This window comes from Embiotoca jacksoni, unplaced genomic scaffold (genome assembly GCF_022577435.1).
Source record: "Embiotoca jacksoni isolate LCO1_2020_lvr unplaced genomic scaffold, fEmbJac1.0.p SCAF_6, whole genome shotgun sequence".
Taxonomy (NCBI): Eukaryota; Metazoa; Chordata; class Actinopteri; family Embiotocidae; genus Embiotoca; species Embiotoca jacksoni.
In genome coordinates, this window is record NW_027185414.1 from 22,129,536 (window position 1) to 22,150,957 (window position 21,422).

The 21,422-nt window shown below is 42.3% G+C and overlaps 1 protein-coding gene across 2 annotated transcripts in view; it reads right to left on the reverse strand.

The window, feature by feature from the left end:
* fbn1 (fibrillin 1) overlaps nucleotides 1-20,700 on the reverse strand; it is a 61,206-nt gene extending 40,506 nt beyond the window's left edge. Inside the window, exons 1-15 of one of the 2 annotated variants that reach the window (XM_069173700.1) lie at nucleotides 20,643-20,700; nucleotides 20,383-20,475; nucleotides 19,885-20,163; nucleotides 17,922-18,004; nucleotides 15,575-15,673; nucleotides 14,605-14,700; nucleotides 13,716-13,811; nucleotides 6,829-7,026; nucleotides 5,690-5,815; nucleotides 4,252-4,377; nucleotides 2,940-3,092; nucleotides 2,551-2,838; nucleotides 1,706-1,858; nucleotides 1,494-1,613; nucleotides 1,081-1,206 (exon numbers count right to left, since the gene is read on the reverse strand). In XM_069173700.1, coding sequence (XP_069029801.1) covers nucleotides 1,081-1,206; nucleotides 1,494-1,613; nucleotides 1,706-1,858; nucleotides 2,551-2,838; nucleotides 2,940-3,092; nucleotides 4,252-4,377; nucleotides 5,690-5,815; nucleotides 6,829-7,026; nucleotides 13,716-13,811; nucleotides 14,605-14,700; nucleotides 15,575-15,673; nucleotides 17,922-18,004; nucleotides 19,885-20,075 — 1,855 coding nt within the window. In that variant the 5' untranslated portion in view covers nucleotides 20,076-20,163; nucleotides 20,383-20,475; nucleotides 20,643-20,700. The other variant, XM_069173702.1, reaches the window with a different exon arrangement.
* Nucleotides 20,701-21,422: the final 722 nt, after the last annotated feature.

Genomic DNA, 21,422 nt, shown 5'->3' on the forward strand with positions numbered 1-21,422 from the left:
TAAAGGCATTTTTCATGGTTTAGTCCATTAACAACAATTTGAAACATTATGGTTGACCTCTGTCTTGTAATGTGACAATCAGATTGTCACATTGCTTTCATCAAAGTTATACTGAACTGATAAACAATGCAGTAGAAAGCAAAGACTATTTTCAGATCACTTTTTGATGCATTTAAGCACCAGAAGACTGGAAGACAAACACCAAACAAACACGAAAAAAAAAGGATATTGGAGGACAGGTCAAATTTTTAAGTAATATAATTTAACAACAGAAAATATATGGGTTTGAGTATACTGGATCAGAACATGACATGTAGTCCAACCACATAGGGCATCAGAAGTGTTCATAGTTGTTCCAAACAGCCACAGTGGATAGGTTGTCATGAGAAGGAGGAGCGGTAATATTGTTTAAAAATGTATATAACAGCAGTCTTACTGTCTCCTGGAAGGCATTTATTGTGTTGCACTCAGTTGTTCGCATGAAAAGTGACAAATAGTTGAGTCACAAATGAGGTTTGAACCCTGGCTGCTTTTCACACCACCCTAACCTCACTTGGATAGCATAAAGTGGGTGTGAATGTCAGATAACCTGTTTAAGAAATGTACCCCCCACTGACCCAACGTGGGAGAAGTGTGGAGGGACAAGGTTTCCAAAACTATCTCATCATATGTCAAGCATTTCTGACAAAGTGGAGCTACCCCTTAGAGGCAAGAAACATTTCCTGAGATGGACTATCTATCAGGTTTGCAAGACATTTGCAAGTTTCTCAAATGAATGGAAATAAATGGATGTCTGTAAGGTAAAACGCAAATACTAATAAAATCGAGTCCTGCGGAAAAACTTAGTGGTACCATAAAATTTACATATTTTGTAATTAACAATCCGAAACACAAAACCACCAGCATGATCATATAAAATCCCAGCTATTATGGTACATGCTTCCATTGGTATTAAAATACCACCTCCAACAGATCCACGGTCCGTTAAACACAAACATTACACATGCTGTGGTTATTAAAGAAAACCACCCTGTGAATGTGTGACTATGACATAAAGGCAGATGTGAGGACTTGACAGACCTTGACAGTTTTTGCCATCGAGTGAAATTTCAAATCCAGCATTGCAGACACAGTGGAAGCTGCCCTCGGTGTTCACACAGCGGCCGTTGTTGCAGATACGACCGTTGGCAACGCACTCATCCAGATCTGGCAGAGATAAATGGATAGCACAAAAAACACATGAATACTCTTAGTATGTGGGCGGGTTCAGATTAAAATCAGGTTTAGATTAGGGTTAGGGTTAGGCATTGAGTTGTGGTGATCAAGGTTAGGATGACGTGGCAAGTGTGTGTGTGTGTGTGTGTGTGTGTGTGTGTGTGTGTGTGTGTGTGTGTGTGTGTGTGTGTGTGTGTGTGTGCGTACGTGTGCGTGTGGGTGTGGGTGTGTGCGCGTGTTTGTGTGTGTGTGTGTGTGTGTGTGTGTGTGCGTATAACCTCGGCACTCAGTCCTGGTTGCGGTGGTCTGGAATCCAGCAGGACACTGACAAATGTAAGACCCCGGGGTGTTCACACATTCTCCATGTGCACATGGGTTTCTTTCACATTCGTCGTCATCTGGAGAGCAAACGTGAAGCTCAAAAATCTTTCTTCGTGCACATTAAGCCTCGCGTTAAATAAACTCGTCCCTCACTCTGACCAAAACTTACCGATACACTCTCCCCGTACGTCCAACTTGAAGCCCATGTTGCACTCACAGCGATATCCAATGCCCGGCATTGGGAAGCACCTGCCATTCAGGCAGAGGTTGCGGTAGGCCTGGCACATGTTGGTGATATTCTGGGTTTGGATAATTACAGGGCCTGAAAGAAACAGTCAGACAAAAATACCATCAATACATCATAAAAACACATCATAAAAATCCACATCTGCTTTATTCAGTGTCATGCAGACTAAAGGAAATTTAGTTTAACATCTTAATCTGTGAGAAATTCCTTCAACAGAAGATGTAGGTACCATATACAGCGTACTGATAATGTACATGTAGCAGTAAAAGCTAAAGAGCATGAGAAAAACATTGCCAGATCTATCTGTACACTACATTTGCACTGTATTAAGATTTAGGCATGATCCACTTTGACTCTAATTAAGGAAAAAAAAATGTTTTAGTTTTGCTCTGAGAATTTCGTCTTTCTTTAGAAACTCTGCCAAGTTCCCTTGCAAAACAGTTCCGGATGAAATTTTATATTTTGCACATGGTTAATTAAACTCTTGAAATTTCTGGTCTGAACATTTGCAGGAATGGTTTCTTCTGGACAGGACATATTCTGCACGATATGCGAGTGTCTTCACAGCTGCTATGTGGGTTGCAGCTCGTTATTTTAAGGGCGCAGGTTGTTGTTCCTCAAAACTGGGATTTTGATGGCAAGAAAATCAGCAGGAGGTTAAGAATTGCACATCCAATCAGTCAGACCAAAAGTATGAGTTATGAGCTACTTTCCATTTAATATGCGTGAATATGTGAATCACACAAACAAAAAACAGGGGTATGTACCTGGTGGAGGAGGCTGTATAGGTGGTTGTCCTGGAAAGTGTCCTGGGATTTGACCTGGAAAGTGTCCTGGAAACTGTCCTGGTATTTGGCCCGGGATCTGGCCTGGAACCTGAATGGGAAATTGACCAGGAATCACTCCAGGTACCTGGCCAGGAACGTGCCCGGGAGTTTGACCCGGATATGGAACGGGGTAGATGCCGGGCAGGTCGGGGCCTCCTGGAACACGACCAGGTATCAGCCCTCCACCGTTCCCGTCTGGGATCTGGATACACAGTTTCTGGTACTCTTCTAAAATTGAAAAACAATGGGAGGTTAGCTCCGTGTTGTGACATGGAGAAGCACAGATGAGAACAGAAAACGTAAAGCCATGTGACGGTGAGTGACTCCACCTGTTCCACGGATCGGGCACATTTCTGGGGTGGACCCATCAGACCAGCAGCGTCCACTATCACAGCAGCACTGCATTTTGGTCAACAGCTGTGAGTTTTGGTTGGCGCAGCGCCCATTCAGCAGGCTAGCATAGCAGTACCCACCACGAGCATCTGTGGGAAACAACACAGCGTGAATGGAGTTAAACTAACCGTGCTGTATGGAATATGGCATGTGCTGTCTGCACGTTAAGCAAATTGGCACCAGCACAATCAGGAAGCAGTTGTTGTTGCTTCAGAATTTCCATGATTTGGAAGATGGGTGCCACTTTCAATCATATTCACTTCCTATTTGTGAGAACCTTTTCCTTCATCCTGCCGTTTCTGGCACTGTGCAGCAGCATGGCTCCCTATTGCTCGGTTAAGTTCGACAAGATGTCAGGCATGCATAGTCTATAGGTGGCAGGAGGTTGTACAGTTGGGCCCTAAAGGGGACATACTGGTGGTGTTACTGCATGGGAAACAGACTAAAATGTTTGGCGCGATAGTTTTCTGGAACGAAAGACTCAGACATTCTTTCCTCACAAACATGCTCTCTTGGGGGGAGGGATAATGTGAGCGTGTGTTTGTTTGTGTGTGTGTGTGTGTGTGTGTGTGTGTGTGTGTGTGTGTGTGTGTGTGTGTGTGTGTGTGTGTGTGTGTGTGTGTGTGTGTGTGCGCGCGCGTGCATGCATGCGTGCGTATGTGCATGTACATCTCTTGGACTATTCTGACCCAAATTCTTCACTGGTCTGTTTTCGGTGAAACTGAGCTGAACTAGGGAGCTTTACAGGCTTTTCTGGTGATCATGTGGGTGTGCGAATCTGCACACTGTTATCAACCTCCCCGGATGTGGACTGTTGATTGACACACCCGCATGCATTTCGCTGTTCACACAGACTGACCAGACAGACCCACAATAAAGTTCACTTCTTCCCGCCATGATGTCAAAAAAATAAAAAAAAGAGTTCTCTTTACTTCTCTCATCACGTGCACTTCTCAGCTGGAAAGGAATATAGCTCATTGTTGTGGAACTAGAAACAAGCAAGTGACTACTGACCTAAATTCTACCAGCTGGAACGTTGGACAGATTTCAGTTCTGCTGTCAGTGCCAGGCAAAAAGGGAGAAGAACCAAAATGGAGCGGAAAAAGGAAAAAGAGCGAAGCAGCGCCTTTTTAGCTCAACTGCTCTGTCTCAAATTTTGTCTATCGGAGTAACAATGAACCAAAGCAAATCAAATTTAGCTGATTATCCTTTGGAGAGGTCTGGCAGCCGGTACGACAGGGGACTCACCTATACACCTGGAGCCATCCACAGAGGTGTAATATCCCTGGGGACACTTGCAAAAGTAGCTGCCAGCCGTATTAGAGCATTCACCCACACCGCAGAGACCTTGGATGTTTGAACACTCGTCCAGATCTGAGGAGAGGAGAGGAGACCATAGGAGAGTATTGTAATTATAACAGTCGATGAAAGTGAATAAACTGAAAACTTGAAATGTGAACGTCTTCCTGACTAGAACACATGTTGGCAGTGACAATGGAAATCAGGCATTGTCGCAGGATATTAAATCCAGGGCCCTCTGTAGCGGCTCTTCTGTTAGCACCGTTAACCACTGAGTGCACATCATCAGGCACAAAGTCTGTTAAGAAATACACTGTAACTTAGACCCGTTTGAAAATGTCTTTTACACAGTCCAGAAGTTTTCCGGCAATTATTTCTGGGCATAAAATAGCACATATTTTACTCAGCAAACGAGTGCCAGAAAACTTTGCTCGGTCTGTTTCACCAGAGTTAAACTTGGTCTGGAAATTGTCATATTCATGTCTTAATAAGCCAATATTTTTCACAGGGTAACTGTGAGCCTTTATTTATGGGAGAACAGAAGTGATGCAGAGAGGGCTTTTATTAAAGATTCTTTTAGCCAGAAACATTAAACAAACTCTCAGTGGCCACATTTAAGAAAGAAGTTAGAAGAAATTTGGATCTAATATTTCTGAAAGTCAGTCAGAGGCTGCTAATTAGAGTCTCCAGTTGAGAAAGAAGTGTCTGTACAAAACAAAATTTAAACATAATCTTCGCTGACTGTCTTTTGATTTATAGTGTGCATTGATTGGCTGTTTTAAAGTAGGACTATTCAAGTTTTGCTTAACAGCAGCCATGTTGGCTAAAAATGATGGCAACACTATAATCTGAACGACTAATGTTTGTTTAGGTACAGTGCTAAAGCAGTGGAACAGATCTGGCCAAACCAGATCAAGTAAAATAGGAGCAGCAAAATCCTTCGGTTAAACCGTGAGCTCATAACCTTTATATAACAAAAACAGGTTATTTCTTTTTATTTCTTCTTTCTAATGTTACATCAATCTTATTTTAACAAATGTAAAAAGGAAAAGAAACACTTCATTTCACGTCACCATTTCTTTCAAACCTCACAATTAAGTGAGTTACACAGGATTACTGCGAGAAAGCTGAGTGCTGCTTTGGCTTAATTAAACTTATTTCAAGGGAAGGGCAAAAAGTGGCTTATGTGTGGTCTCCCCCCACAAAGTAATAATCAGAATACCATGACTGAGGTGAAGTTAACCACATCTAGACAGATGTGGCTTTTAACTCGCTTAACTTTTTGGAACTTCAAAAATATTTTGTTAGTCTACTCTGTCATTCGAGCGTACACTGAAAGTTAGAAATTTCACAGTTTTACTATGAGGGCTGCTCGCGTGACTCTTACCTTCACATTTCTGTGAGACCTCGTTGAACTTGTGCCCAGCGGGGCATTTACATTCAAAGGATCCCACTGTGTTGATACAGTTTCCTCCCTGACAGATGCCAGGGATGGCCTGGCACTCGTCCACGTCTGTGCATGCAGAGTATACAGTTAATACACACCCCAATACACATGAGGACAGATTCATTTAATGTACGAAACAAGAGAAATGATGCAGAGATGGTCAAATAAACTCCACCAGGGGCAAGAGGGCAACACACTCGCAGACTAATACTAACGTTGATTGAAATAGGGTCAGTTTGAACAGTCTGGCGTTGACCTTCCTGCGATCAGAAGAGTGAAAAGGGAAAGTAGAAAGAGGGATAGGAATGTCTCCTGCAGGAGGAGCAGAGGCTGAAGTTGACCAAAGAAAAGATAGAAACAAAGTTGGAAATACAGAAAGGACCTGTCTACATTGAGACAGAGGGGTACAGCTGCCATCACATGCAAAAATGAATGGACATGAAGATATGCTTTCAAAGACGGGACTCTATGACGTCATTAATAAGTGGATCTAGAGCACCGGGTTTGTCCACGTTTACAATCTGTTACTTGCTGAGTTATGCTGATGACTAAATTAAATTAATTGAATGAATTTGACAGAGTAAAACGCAGGTCCCAGGCTGAAAACCTGCAGGAGGCTGTGACCTGATGCAGTCTCAGAGAACTCCATGTTCCTCTGGGTCCTGGCTCAGGTCCGCCTCCCCCGCAGAGGTTCTGATGTTGTTGGGTCTGGAGAAGGCAGACACAGGGCCGTCTTACCAGAAATGAGCACTCCCACGTGGCACCGCCACTGACCCGTGTTACTGACTCTGACAGTCCCGCCGCAGCGGGTGTCTGCGGGCATTCCATGCACATGTGGGAGGCACTGCCATCCACCCCAATTTAACCCAATTAGAACTAATCCTCTGGAGAGGGGATGGTGGGTAGAGATGAGGGGATGACAGAGGGTGAGGGGTGAAGGCAGACAAGGAGTGAGAAGGAGTTAAAACGGGCAGAAAGGACAGAAGCAGCACTTTACTCAAAGAAGGAGAGGGGCGGGAGAGTGACAGAAAAGAAAAGGTACAAAAACAGAAAAAGAGACTCTGAGGAACAGACTTTACCTTGGCACGCCCCGGTGCGGTGGTTTGGTATGAACCCTCTTCGGCAGGGGTGAGGCTGGGCCGGGCACATCTCACAGGGGTGACCCCACGCCCGTCCCACTGTGGCGCAGCACAAAGTCTTGGTGCAGACAATGCCTGTCAGCTGGCCTTGACACATCTGGTTATTCACCGAGGCAAAGCACGGCCCAGTGCGGTAGTCTGCAAGCATAAAGCAGGAGGTTGTTTTTGTGAAAACTCAACTTTGTCCTTTTATGTCCAGTAAAAACACAATGCAAAAAAAGCAGGTTACAAGATTTGGCAGGCAGTGGGACGTGTAAACAGAAAGAGAAAATGTTAGATATAAAAAATGCAAAGCAGTTCCTCTGTGAAACAGAAAAATCGTCGAACAAATCTCGACGCGAACTCTCCTCAGTGAGCGAGTGAATGTCTGGCATTCACAAACTGAAACGCTCAAACTGAATGTAATTTTGCATGACATCTACAACACACTTACATTATATGTGATGAAAGTTCTGCAGAGCAGATAGTAACACTACATAAATAATGCATTGTTTGTTCCTGGCATTTTAATCGGTCTGGCTCTCAGGTGCATTGTACGGTGTGTGTGTACGTGTGTGTGCGTGCGTGCGTGCGTGTGCGTGTGTGTGTGTGTGTGTGCGTGCGTGCGTGCGTGCGTGTGTGTGTGCGTGCGTGCGTGTGTGTGTGCTAGAAAGAAGCAGAGATAGGGAAGAGGTCTGGAAAACCTTTTAAAGTTGTGTGGGCGGCTGTAGAGAGTAATGGACATAAGCAAGGACACCCAGACAATGAAAAGTCAGTCTGGTGCACCTATTATATGTATCATATGATCATTGGCTGGTTAGTTAGAGGTATTGTGTCTTTAGGGGAAAATGGCACTTTTACCATGTGGTTTGCCGCTCCTTGTTATTTTTCTAGTGATACACAATGTCGGGAATAGGTTATCCTACATGAAGCCTGTCTGGATGGCAGGGTGTGTCGATGGAACACAGTAGGTGATTTCCACACCAACTCAAGCAGCCTAGAGTTTAAACTAATGCTTTTAATAATTATGAGCGTGTGAAGAAAGTCCCTCCATCAGAATTCTTCGATTCTCCTCCCCTTTAAAACAAATTTAAGCTTCATTCCCTTGAACCAACAGCTTCCATGCATTGATACCCGCACTTCATTCTCTCTCCAAACATCACTCCTTAGCTGTAAACTCCCCACATATTCAACGAAATCATTGAATCTTATCAGGTGAAGGACTGAAAGATAGAGAATCCGAGATAGAGAAGGAAAAGCAGGAAAAACGCATCACTCCCAAAAGAACCTGGACACGATCCAAAGGCAAAAATCATTTCCACATTTCACAGCAGACAACAGACAGCAAGAGGAAAGAAGGAGACCAGGTCCAACAGCGCAGTCGTTTAAAACAAACGAGACATTGTGCGTTTCCCGTGTGGACCAGGGCCCAGCCCAGACCCGTCACGTGCACCATAGCCTCCACAGTCTCTCTGCCTCTGGCACCAGCGCAGTGTGAAACAGAACTGGGTCATCTCTCTTTCTTTTCCTCACTCCCTCCTGCTCCAGCTCTACTGGAGACCAAATGCTTTTGATTCTTTGTCTACTTCTGCTTCCAACAAGAGCTGGAAAGTAACTAAGTACATTTACTCGTAAAGTTTCAAGGCACTTGTACTTTACTTGATTATTTCCATTTTGGGCAAAGGGGGGACATTTCAGAGTGAAATATTATACCTCTTAGCTGAAAGCTACCAGAAAGTTAAGACTTAACAGAGCAGGTCGTGTGATAAACACATGATAAATTCAGATCATATAAGACTTTCAAAAACAACTTCCATAACTTGTTCTTTACTAGCTTCTTTACAAGCTTTACAAGCTGGACCACCAATAATATTTAATGAAGAACGTGGGAAATGCACTTATTCACCTTCTGACAACGAGTTAGATGAGAAGTGAGGGGCAGAACCCTGAGACATGCCCCAAAACATACCGCTTTTTGAGGCCTAATATTTAATTAATTATGGAATTATTTTCAGACAGACCACAACAACACTCATCAGACAGAGTGAATTTAGCAAATGACAGCACAATGACTTTTGGAAAAAATATATTGACTTTGTATTTTATGAAAAAAGTTGATGTTTTTTGAATGGGAGTCGATTGGAGCCAGAGGTTTTTGGAGCCAGCCCCTAGTGGGCGTTAGTAGTATTGCACCTTCACGTACATCCATTTTTATATCCAGTCAATGGTCTGTTGTAAATGTTCCTGCACATACCGTAACACTGTGTAAAACCAGCACCTGTTGTCTTAACACTTCATTTCATAACTGCAAATTAGTGAGGTTTTGTTACTTTTAGACAGAGCCAGGAGAGCCGCTGTTCTCCTATTTTACTTTAAAGGAAACTGTCTAATGGCTCCAGCTTCTTGTAAAGTCAATTTAAAAATTATTTATGGAGTACATTTAAAAATAACAAAAGCTGACCAAAGTAGTTTAGAGAGATGAAATGGAATCATCACATAAAACCACAGACATAAATAAGAATATTTTAGTAAATGATGAAAGCATAGAATATCTGGGTGAAATTATCAACTTAACCTAAGATGCACAGAGATCAAGAAAAAAAAAAAAAAAAAAAATATATATATATATATAGTGTAACCAGTGATGACATCACAATGACTTTTGAAAGGTTTAAAAAAAAAAAAAAGGTGTTTGTTTAAACAGGTTTTAAAGATATTGATGGCACGGAAAGGTCTAATAGTGAGATGCAGCTATTCTACAACTCAGGGCCAACAATAAGAAATGCTCGATCATCTTTAAAGAGGCTGTCTGGACTGGAGAGCAGTGATAACTTACTGCTTTAAAATGAATTAAAAAGAACCCGTACGTCACAGGTAACCAGTGAAGAGAGGCCAGCACAGGGAAGATATAGTGTCTCTTCTTGGTACCAGGCTGCTGCACGTTAAACCAGCTGCAGGAGATAAGGCTGACTGACTACTACACACGGAGAATTGCAATAATCGAGGCGAGAGGGGAAAAAAGCAAATCTCCAAATCTTTAACAGACAGGAGTGGTTTTAATTTTGCAAGTGATCTAAGATGAACGAATCCTTGTGCTGACAAGAGTGTTATCATTCTTCTTATCTAAATCCAAGCAAAGGAGATAGAGACTATATTTCTTCAAAAGAAATTTCCACTGGGGCATTCTCAGCAAAGTCTTATATAGTTTTACTCTAGTTTTCTGAATGCAGGACTTTGCTTGTGATTAAATATTTAAACATTGCTGTATTTTAACTTTCATTTAAGTGATCTGAAAAGGTTTATCTACCATTCTCTTCAACATTGTTCAGCTTAACAAACCAGTTGCCAGCTACATTGTGTATCAACTAAAAGCCTACATTTCGTGCCTTACCTACAACAACAAAGCAACAGACATGCATGAGTGGCTCTTATTACTGTCAGGATGCCACACATGCACCATCTGACACCATACCTGTTTATTACGGCTCTTAGTGGAGGAGACCGAGAATTAAAACAAAGATCTAAGCATGAAATAAAGTAAATACACGACTTAAATAGTCAGCTGAGGTAAACAGGGAGAGGCAGACAGCTGTAGGGTGAAAATGGTGTCATTTCATCCGTCATCTCTCTCTCTCTGTGAACTGCATACAGCTGGGGGATCCACCCATGTCCTGTACATCTGGGAGTAATCGCACGTGTTCACACACAAAAGGCCCTCAAACACACACATACACACACACACACACACACACACACACACACAATCTCTCAGCCCATATCCCAGCCCCTCATCCGCAGTCTAGCCAGCGATGATCTCAAAACGCACCAAAACTCATAAATGTTGCTCTTGTTTTTGCTCTACTTTTGGAGAACATGTCGGAAACACGGCTGCTTCAGGAAACTTGTATCAGGAGTTCGTGTTGACGCTCATTAGTAAGCGATTTCATGATTGTATGCACAATCGGAGCACAATAGAAACGCCGGCTTCCTCAATGACCTGTGAGTTTAGGCACAACAACAGCTCAGTGCGAATGGGAGGGAAGCCCGCCGGGAAGTGGGTCAAAAGAGTTTCCTGGATTAACTCCAAAAATGTTTGTACACACACACACACACACACACACACACACACACACACACACACACACACACACACACACACACACACACAATAATCTGTCCTCCTTTTCCATATCCACCCTTCCTCAATCTTCTCCGTGCAGATGGTGCTCACTACATATACCTCACATGCCTCGACATACACGTAATGTGCATGCATGTGTCCGTGTGTGAATTTGTTTGTGTGATTTCGGTGTTTCCGTGCATGTGTTATAGGGTCTTATATGGGTGGGGTCATCCCTGTTGGCCCGTCTGCAGATTTCTCCATCCTCCCAGGACTAACAAGTTGAGCACGCACTCAAACACACACAGAGACACGCACACATTTGGTTATCTATCCATGGAGATTTGCAATGGGATAGAAAAGCGCTTGATAGGGGAAAGTCAGTGAGGCATTAAGAGACAAAAGAGCCCCTCAGCTGACTGACCGACTTCCCTGTTGTGCTCTGGCTGCTGACTTTTTGACTGTGTACCTCACGTGTTGCCACGTTTCAGACCAGTCTCTCACCACCATCCCAAGTGAGCTCCATGGCGTCATACTGAAAGCTCAACTTTATTACTCCGTAGCTAAATGACTCTGCAGCAGGAGCAAAGAGCCCTGCAAGCAATCAGCAGCACTGTGGCTCGATCTCACCACTTCCACATTCCATCTCTAAATCACATTTGTAACCAACAATGAACACGTTGAAGCTGCATTTCCCCTGCAGTCAGCTGTGCCTGGTGGTGGGACCACCGGTCAGCAGATCACTAGTCACTTTGGCAGCACATAGCTCAAAGTCACACAGCTCTGCAGCAGGGATGAGCCCTGATGGCACCAGGATATTTTCACATCCAAGAGAACCTGAGTGCGGCTACCTCTGCTGTTCAGATCACATGTTTGTGGAAACCTCGTGGTCTTGCTAATGGGACAAGATCGAACCATAATGGGACATGGTTCTGTAAATTGTATTAAAAACCGTGTGGGGTGTTTGTACACATGTACATTAAGCATGTGCTTGTGTTTATGTGAGAGCACAATGACTTTTCCCCCGGGAGGTGATGGATCCGAGCCAAGGAAATTCCAGTGAAAGTAACTTCACTCAAAACGCCACTCTATCCATCGGCCTACATTCTCTACCGTTCTTGGTGTAACCAAACGCAACAAGAAGGACTTGTGATGCCAAGTCGTTTTTTTCACTCAGAGTCTAGCATGATTCGGCATCTTCAGACAGCTTGTTTTTACCAACCAACAGTTCAAAACTCAAATTATTTCATTCCTAATTTTGCAGTGAAACAAAACAGAAAAAACAGCTATTTAGAGGAGCCTCTGAGAAGCTGGAACCAGAGAATATTTGGTATTTTCGCTAAATAAATGATCTATGATCAAAACCTGTTGTTGATTATATCAGTTAAGCACTATATAATACTACATATATTCAGCACTATAAACTAGCACCCTGCACTGGCCAGTTTATTCATATCAGAATTTTAGATTTTATGGAAACATGAACACACAATGAAACAAACATATACCTCATCTCAATTCAGCACAATATACAGTGTTTAGATGAATGACTGAAGATGGAAAGTGGTCCTCAGACACACACGCATGCATGCACGCACACACACACACACACACACACACACACACACACACACACACACACACACGCACACACACACACACATTTGTCTGTTTCACAGACACAATCTCACACAAAGAAACATTTCACAAGAGCAGACAAAAAAAAATAACATTCAGGAGGAAGAGTGTTCTCATCATCTGACATTGCAAATCAAAGTTTAAAAACCAGATGTGGTCGTATTCTTTTCCATACATAATATCTTCATCAAAAATCCATTTACAAGAAACAACATCAGAAGGTTTCTGAGATTTTTTTGTGTTCAGTGTAAAGTATGAATATCTACAGGATAATGCGTGCCGAAAAAAATGCTCAATTTGAATTCCTTTACAGTCTCACAAACCCTCTGGCCAAACTTGTCACAGGAGAGAGTTGAATCCAAAGTTACAACATGTAGATGTGTGCCTCAGCAGATAAGACCTGGCGCTGAACCACCAGGCTGCCAGATAGTTCTTATTAGTGCAAGTTATGAAGAAAACACTAAAGTAAACCAAAGGACAAAGCCTCGGCCGGGCCTGGCTGACAGGACGTGTTAAAGAGGACGTTACTAATTAAGGGCTCTGCTGTCAATCCAAATATTAGTTTTACGAGGTCGGCACTTTGACCTCGAATGGTCACCACTGTCACTGACCGTCAGTGCATACACAAAACACACACGCCGGCCTATACACAGTTCGCTCAAACACAGCACAGGCTGCCCTCAGTTTGCGTGTGCCTGTATACTTCGGAGATTTTGCTCACATGTGCCAGGGAGCAACCACAGGAGGTTGGGAGGTCTTCGGTTAACAAACAGCGCCCATTTAGAAAGACATTACATTCCCCTGAGCATCGTTTCAGAGCAGATGTGGAAAATAATGGTCATTTCTGAACTCAAGCTTGACATGCAAATGTTCCACAACAAACCACATTCCTGGAGCCGGTGGCATGACTAAGCAGGGAATCGTCCTCAGTCACTAAAAACAACCACCATTCAACACGGTGTCACGTTTTTACTAAAGCAACACGTGCGGGTTTGAAAAGCACTCCAGCAGGAGTGCGTAGTGAATGTGGACCGCAGACAGTGTGATGTAAGACGAGCGAGGGAAACGCTCAGTGTGCGGCGCTCATTACCTCTCTCGCACTGAGCCCCGGTGAAGCCGTAGGTGCACACACATCTGTTGGGAGCCACGCACCTTCCTCCATTCAGACAACCATTTTCACAAACCGCTGGAGAACAAAAGAGAGAAATAACAAAACAATGACACAACGTGAGGACGGTTCGGTGCGCTGCAAGGAGTTTCAAGTTGTTTTCTGGTTCGGGGTCTTGTGTTTTTAGTTATGGTCATCATTTGTATTGGCTATGAAAACATGCTAATTGTTGGGCTTTGGGAACATGATGACATCGTTAAATAAAGGACAGATGAGGCAAGAAGTTAGCAGACCAGCCGCAGAAAAACTAACAGTTTAAGAACATGAATTAAACCACTTTATTTTTAGGCAAAACCAAAAGTGAAATCACCGAAAACACTGTAAAAGGTCTTTCAGTACACAAGTTTCCGATCATGTGATTGATAATTGAATTAATAGTCCCAGAGGGAGACTTTGACACTGCTCTTGTTTCTTTCTCTGTTGCGTTTTTTTTTTATCAACAGGAGGGATGGCCAAAAAGGCGGCAGCCATGATAACGGCTCTATGCTGAATTTGGGCACAGCAGGGCTTTGTGCTAAATGCTAACTCTAACAGGGCAACATGCTCACGATAATAATAATAATTAGATTATTAATATATAATAATAATATTCATAAAATAATGATATTAATAATTATAATGATTAACCGGTATAAGCCTGACTATGTTTACCATCTTAAGTTTACTGGTTTTTGTCAACTTTAGTGGGCTAATTGGCACCAAAAATGTGCTTAAATGTTACAGAGGTTATTTAGCATATCTTTTGTCTTTGAGAAATTCCAAATTATGTTAAAATTTGCTGATACTGTTGAATTTTGTCACTGTGACTTACGTTGACCACAGTGGTTTCCCACGTAGCCTTTCTGACACTGGCAGTTGTCCTCAGCACACGTCCCGCCGTTCATACACCGAATGTTACAGTGCTGGACTGTGGGCAGAACAACACAAAGCACAGACACGGACACACACAGACCAATATTGGGGTTGAATTCGCAGTACCAAAACATACAGTGCAGATTATATTTACAACATTAACAAAATTCACTCTGAACCATGTTTCTTAAGTGCTCGGATATAATTTCCTAGAAATTTATGGTGCGCAAACAGATGAGCGCACTGGGTTGAAGTGCACTGAGCTGAAAGAGAGCAACATGGAGGAGATGTTGACTGTGGACATCTTCCAAAGCACACACACACACCAAGTCCACATACGCACACGCACACACGCACACGCACACGCACACGCAAGATTGGCCCCGCTATTTGCAAGAATGTGATTGCAACATATATCTATTGCTACAATCTTGGGGCAGTTTCAAGGGATGTTTTTAAGAGTTTCTTTGGCGAATTATCTCATATTTTTGTACCATAGTTAGTGCTCATTACTCATGATGAGAAGAAAACTTTAGAAAAAAAGATGCAGATGGCACAGCGCCTTCTAAAGCTCAAAAATCAGATCCAATTATGATTTTTATCCTATTGAGAAAATGATGACAAGACTGTGTACTTTCTGTCATCTATCATCTGTCATTGCTCGTCTTTATTGTTACTAAAATATTTTTCCGAAGATTACAGCCCCTTTATAAAAAAAAAGAAATGCAAAGACTGGGGTGTGGCCGAGGCTTTGCATTCCAAAAAACATTCAGCTTCAACCCCTATTTACATAAATCATACCATTATTATGTTTATCTATTAGCCAAGTAGCAGTTCACCACCTTCCCCCCACTGCTACCTATGTACACTATATAATAACAACTCCACCAAGCTTTATACGAGATGGGAAAGCGGAGGTGCTGAGCGACCTGATTTGGATCCACAGGATGGGGCGATCTGGCCGTTGGGGCAGGTGCACATGTTGGGCCTGGAGCAGAAACCATCTCCACATGAACTCCGGCAGATTGCTGTGAACAAGAACATGACACTCAGTCAAACAACATAAAAACGTCCTCTGCCAGGTGCAAGACAAAATAAAGCTGCAATGCTCACATTGTGGCACCGGGATTTGGCTTTATTTTGTGTGAGAGAAAAATCACGTTATGCATCTGCTGCTTGTCAGCCTGACCGATGCAGGTTTTGAATTTCAGGCTAGAATTTAATTTAGTGTAACTTCGGCCATGATCTAAACCTCATACCGAACTCTCATCTATAATATTTAAAAACAAACTCAAACAGACCACAGTCCAAAGAGGGCCAAATCCTCCTTTTAACCTTCATCATGGTTAAGTTACAGAAGCCCTCTTGGCAACGATGAAGAGCTATTTTCTTCTTGAATTTTGTTGCCATAAATGTGGACTAGTGTGTGTTTTCAGTTGGCGCTGTCTGTTTTTGCTCAGTTGTTCACTTTCCCACAGACTGGTGTTGGCATGGTCCACTGCCCCCAGCTCCCATCAGGTAGAATCCAGCCACTGACCCCTACTCCCTGAACCCCACTGCTTAACAATGTCATTAGCCAGCCGACCGGCCAGACTGCAATCACACAACTCTACAGCTTCTCAGACCTTCCTGCTACTGAGGTAGAGCTCTAGAGAGAGAGTTGGGGGTTGTGAATACAAAGAATAAGAAATTAAACCTGAAAAGGAACTACTGCCAGAATACCAAAATAATTGGACCAAATTATTCACCAATTCCCAGTTGTTCTTGGTCGTGATGTTGGCTTAACACAACCATTAACTAAACACCTTTAACAAGTTAGGGGTAATATTTAGTTTGTATAAAGTCCCATTAATGAGTCCCATTAGGCAAATATCAGTTATCAAAATTTAAAAAAATGTATGCACCTCTTTATTTACAATAAATCAAGAAGAAGCAGAATTACTGCCTCATGATTGTCTGCCTGCGCCAAAAAGTCATTTTATAGTTTACATCCATGTTTGTGCAGACTAATTTAATAAATGTGGAGAAAACTTATAAATATAAGGCGGATTCTGATAGAACGCACGTTGTAGCCATGACATTAGACAATGCTTCAAATACGGATGTTGCTGCAAGGAAGCTACGAATTCTACAATGTGGATGCTTCACACACACATCTTCAATCTGACAGCACAAAAGCTCTTTACAAGCTCACTACAGTTTCAAGGTGGACAACCCATGACTAGTGTCACCAATTCAGTATCAGACTGAAAGACATATGGTTACAATCTCCCCTTCTGTTCCAGAAATATGGTGTTCAATAAAGGCCAGAAAAGTGTTTTTGACAGAACATTACGATGTGTTGACCTTTGACCTGTTGGATTATTTTATTTTATTGAAAATTTGTGTGAAACTTTGTCACAATTATGGTATAGATTCTTGAGTTTTGGCCACAAACATGTTTTTTGAGGTCACAGTGACCTTTGACCGCCAAATTTAAATCAGTTCATCCTTGAGTCAAAGTGGATGTTGGTGCCAAGTTTGAAGAAATGTCCTTAAAACCTTCCTGAGACAACAAGTCCACAAGAATGGGGTGGACGGGACAGAAATTAGGTCACAGTAACCTTGACCTTTGACTACCAAAATCGAATCAGCTCATCCTTGAGGTCAAGTGGACATTTGTACCAAATTTGAAGGAAGTCCTTCAGGGCTTTCCTGAAATACGGTGTTCACAAGAATGGGACAATGTGCAGTCACAGTGACCTTGACCTTCAGCCCCCCACCAAAGTCTACACAGTTTATCCTTGGAAGGAAGTGAAGATTTGTGCCAAATTTGAAGAAAATCTCACAAGGTGTTCCTGAGATATCCCAAGCATGGGACGGCTTATCATACAACCATACAGACAGATGGATGGGCGGACAACCTGAAAACAATCGGACTGACAATCTTTTTGAACAATCTGAATGCAACAAGACTACTAAAAGTGTTGGCCAGTTATGTCATTACTAATCATTTCTTGACTGAAAACTCCAGTCCTTTGCTGGTTGGCACTGTACGTTTCGCATTGGCATTCACTGACTTGTTGTTGATGTGCTGCAAATGAATAAATGTTGTTTATAGAAGTTGCATTCTTCTGGATTTTCTTCCCAAAAAAGTGTAAAAATTCAAGTAACATGGATTGACCCTGTGACTGAATGGCCTTGACGAAAAAGCAGGGCGCTGGACTCAAAGTTCTACCAGTCCTGAATTTCTGATTTCATAAAGAGTGGTAGAATATTAACAGGGGTGATACTCACGAACAATGCACTGGTTTCCTCCAGTCAGAGTCTTCCAGCCGGGGCAGCAGTAGGCGTTGTTCCGTGAGCCGCACACATTTGGTCTGTGGAAGATGTAGCATCGAAAGGTCATGATCTATGTCACACAGTTCAAATCACTCTCCAGTCAAGTCCATTTTTATTTATATACTCCACAGATTTGCCTTAAATGGCTTTGCAGGCTCTACAGAAACAACGCCCTCTATTCTTACACCCTCAATTGCTCTCTGCTGATTACTGGTCCACATATTCTTGGAAGAACTCTCCGGTTTCTTGTCCTACTCAGCACAAGATTTCATCATAGGCAGCAGGAATAATGGCAACTTGCTGGAGGACACTCCTCATCAGAATGGCAATTTTCAGCATGGCCCAGTTGTAAGTCAAAATCCAGTGACGTTTGTTGGATTAGTATACGCAAACAACTTCCCAAAATACTAAAATTATGTTTTCACAAGTACAAGTACAACTTTTCTAAAAACATCCTGTGTAATAAACTACAGTGGACCTTTTCCATTGACTATACAAGAAGTTCCCAAGCTCTTTTGCTTATGACCACATCATGTGAAGCAAAACCTACTTATGACCCATGATCATAGGAGTCATGAGAAGTGCAACTAGACTGATTTTCACTTCTTTTAGAGTCCTGAATAGGTAAAAACTGTAAAAACTGTTGTATTTTACAAGAAGAATGTATAAAGTGAAACTGTAGTGTATTATTTCTGAGGACTGTGAGTTGCTCATGAACATTAGTCGTCTTATGACCCAGTGTGGAACCATGTTGGGAACATGCCGGCTGCTTGCACAGATCTTGTCAGGTGCAGCCTGGCATTCACTTCCCACATGTTTAAATCAAATTTGATGCAGCTGTAATAAATATTTCATCTGACATAAAAAGTGAACACCTGGGCCATCCTGCCCCCTACAGGTCGGAAACAGGCCTGCATATGTGAACTTGTAATCACCTACTGAGCATACATTGACCCCGGGATCGATGTATATACTGTTCAGTGTAATGCAAAGCAGAACCATGAGGTGAATAATGAAGTTACTTGGATGTTTGAAACAGTGGTAAGTCAGCCAGACACAGTATGCCGCCTGTACGCACTTCCTGCCTCTGAAACCAGATGTTCTGATAGATTAACTTAAAGCATGTCAAATAAAAATGCCTGTGGAGAACGCTCATTGAGCTGTCTACTGTGTGACCTTCATCAGCTGTTTGCTGTCATCACTGGACACAGACGTTCTTTCTTTTCTTTATTGCTTTCCTTCTGTCTGTCTTTCCTTTTTTGCTCTCTTTTCTCTTTCCCTCTCTAAAACACACACACACACACACACACACACACACACACACACACACACACACACACACACACACACACACAACCTCTCCAGCAGTGACCCACTGTGTACAGCTGCAGATGTGATTTATCCAGAGCTGGGGTGTGGTGTTTTTGGCTAGAAAGAGGATTAGGCTGTTAGTCTCTTTCTCTCTCTCTCTCCCTCTGTCTGCTCCAGCCACACACGACCAATGGCCTCCTTTGTTTGGATGTAATTTATTATTGCAGTCAGCAGGAATGTGATATTCTTGCCAGTATTTAATTACTAAACTTTGCTTCAAACTTCCCATCACAGACAATGTCACTCATGGGTCTCGGTCTGCCTTATTATAAAACACACACACACACAGACACACAAAATTGTTTTGTGACCTTCAGTGTTCCTGAAGGACCAGCAAGTTATTTGTGAGGAAGAACAGACACCTGCTACAAGCTAAAAATAAAACACACCAGAAAGATGCTCATTTATAATGGAAAAAAAAAAAAGTGGGGGGATCTGATATGAGGTACAAGAGTGAAAAGAAAAAAAAAGAAAAGATTTTTTTTTTTTTTTTTTTTTTTTTTTTTTTCCCGAATAGTGTCAGCAGGGACGATCACAGCCACTTTACCCTCTGAGGACGTCCGTCCCTCCCCTCCTCTTGGCCCTGCTGGCTCTGGTGTCGGTCTGTTTGGTCACCATCTCGCTGTCCCCTGTGTCCACCACCTCTACAGCGTCTCCAAGCCGGGCACCAAGCGACAGCAAGGCCACCAGAGCCACGGCCAACTGCAGCAGCCGTCCTCCACGCGTACTGTCCGGCATATCCACTCTCAAGTGTGCAACAAGAATAAAAAAAAATCTCCTTAACTAGTTTCCCAGCCCTGTCGACCTCTGCAGTCTGGAGTCAAAGCTGCAAAACAATAATATTGGAGAAAAAAAAAAAAACTTTTGGAAAAGACGCAGAGGAGGGTGCAAGAAATGTTGCGCACAAAACCAAAACAACTCTGCTGCACTCACTTCAGTTGGTTTGTCTTCTGCCACTATTAAGCTAGAAATCATTCAGCTTACAGTCGTAAAAGTATGCAGTGTAAATATGATCATGCGCAAATTAAATGAGTCGTTACTTTACCTTGTCTCCCGAACAGGAGATTCGCCTGGGACCAGACAGAGGACTGCCTCACTTTTACTTGCAGGTACTGCTGAATAAACGTTAAGAAGAAAACTGCGGAGAAGAAGAAAAGTCTCTCAAACCTTTCGCTGAGCTGCTATAAATATATGCGCATTGTAACTTTTGGAGTCTGCTCGTGCGCATCCAGTCGTGTGTTTGATTTTGCACAGATAAGTTAGAGGAGCTGATGCATTCCAGAGGATGAGAATGGCAAGACTTACTGTGTCCCTCCTTCCCAGCAGAGAGCTCTTTCCTCATCCCTGCTCAGATCAACTTTCCCCAAAACCTTTTTTTTTTTTTTTTTTTTTTCGTGTCCTGCTCTCGCGATACAACAGCTTGAGTTCAGAAACGCACTTAAAGCTCAGGAACTGCAACTTGGACTTTTAACTTTTCACATTAGTCTATCCAAAAAGGCTTGAAGGATGAAGAAATCTATTTCAAAGTTTGATCATGAATATATCATATCTTTTTGCATCTTTAAAAACAATGCACTTGTTCAATCTTTATTATAAATTGTGTTAATAGTAATATGTCATGCTTAGGAGATTAATATCAAATATAATTAATGGCATTTTTTTAAAAATCAATATATTAATACTTTTTAGATCAGTTGTAATCACTGCTTTAGGTGCAAACAATAACTGCCTGCAGTCCCTTTATTCATATATTGGCATGACTATCAGTTGGTATCAGCAAATCACTAAATATTACATTCTTAAGTTCTAGAGAGGATAAAAGATACTACAAGGCATTACTAATTTTAAAACATAAATGTATTTATTCAAAGGAACAACCAGTTCAGTTATTAGAGTAAAGGGAAGAGGACTGTGTTTCAATTTGCATACTTTAGTTAGTACATGGGTATTGCATGAATTTCAACATGGTTGATGTCTCAAATCGCACACTGCCCACTGTTTGTTAATGTTTGTGTTCTCTTCGTGCCATTTTGGAACCAGGCCCACATTATTGTAATGTTAATTTAACGTACTTGGACTAGCCAC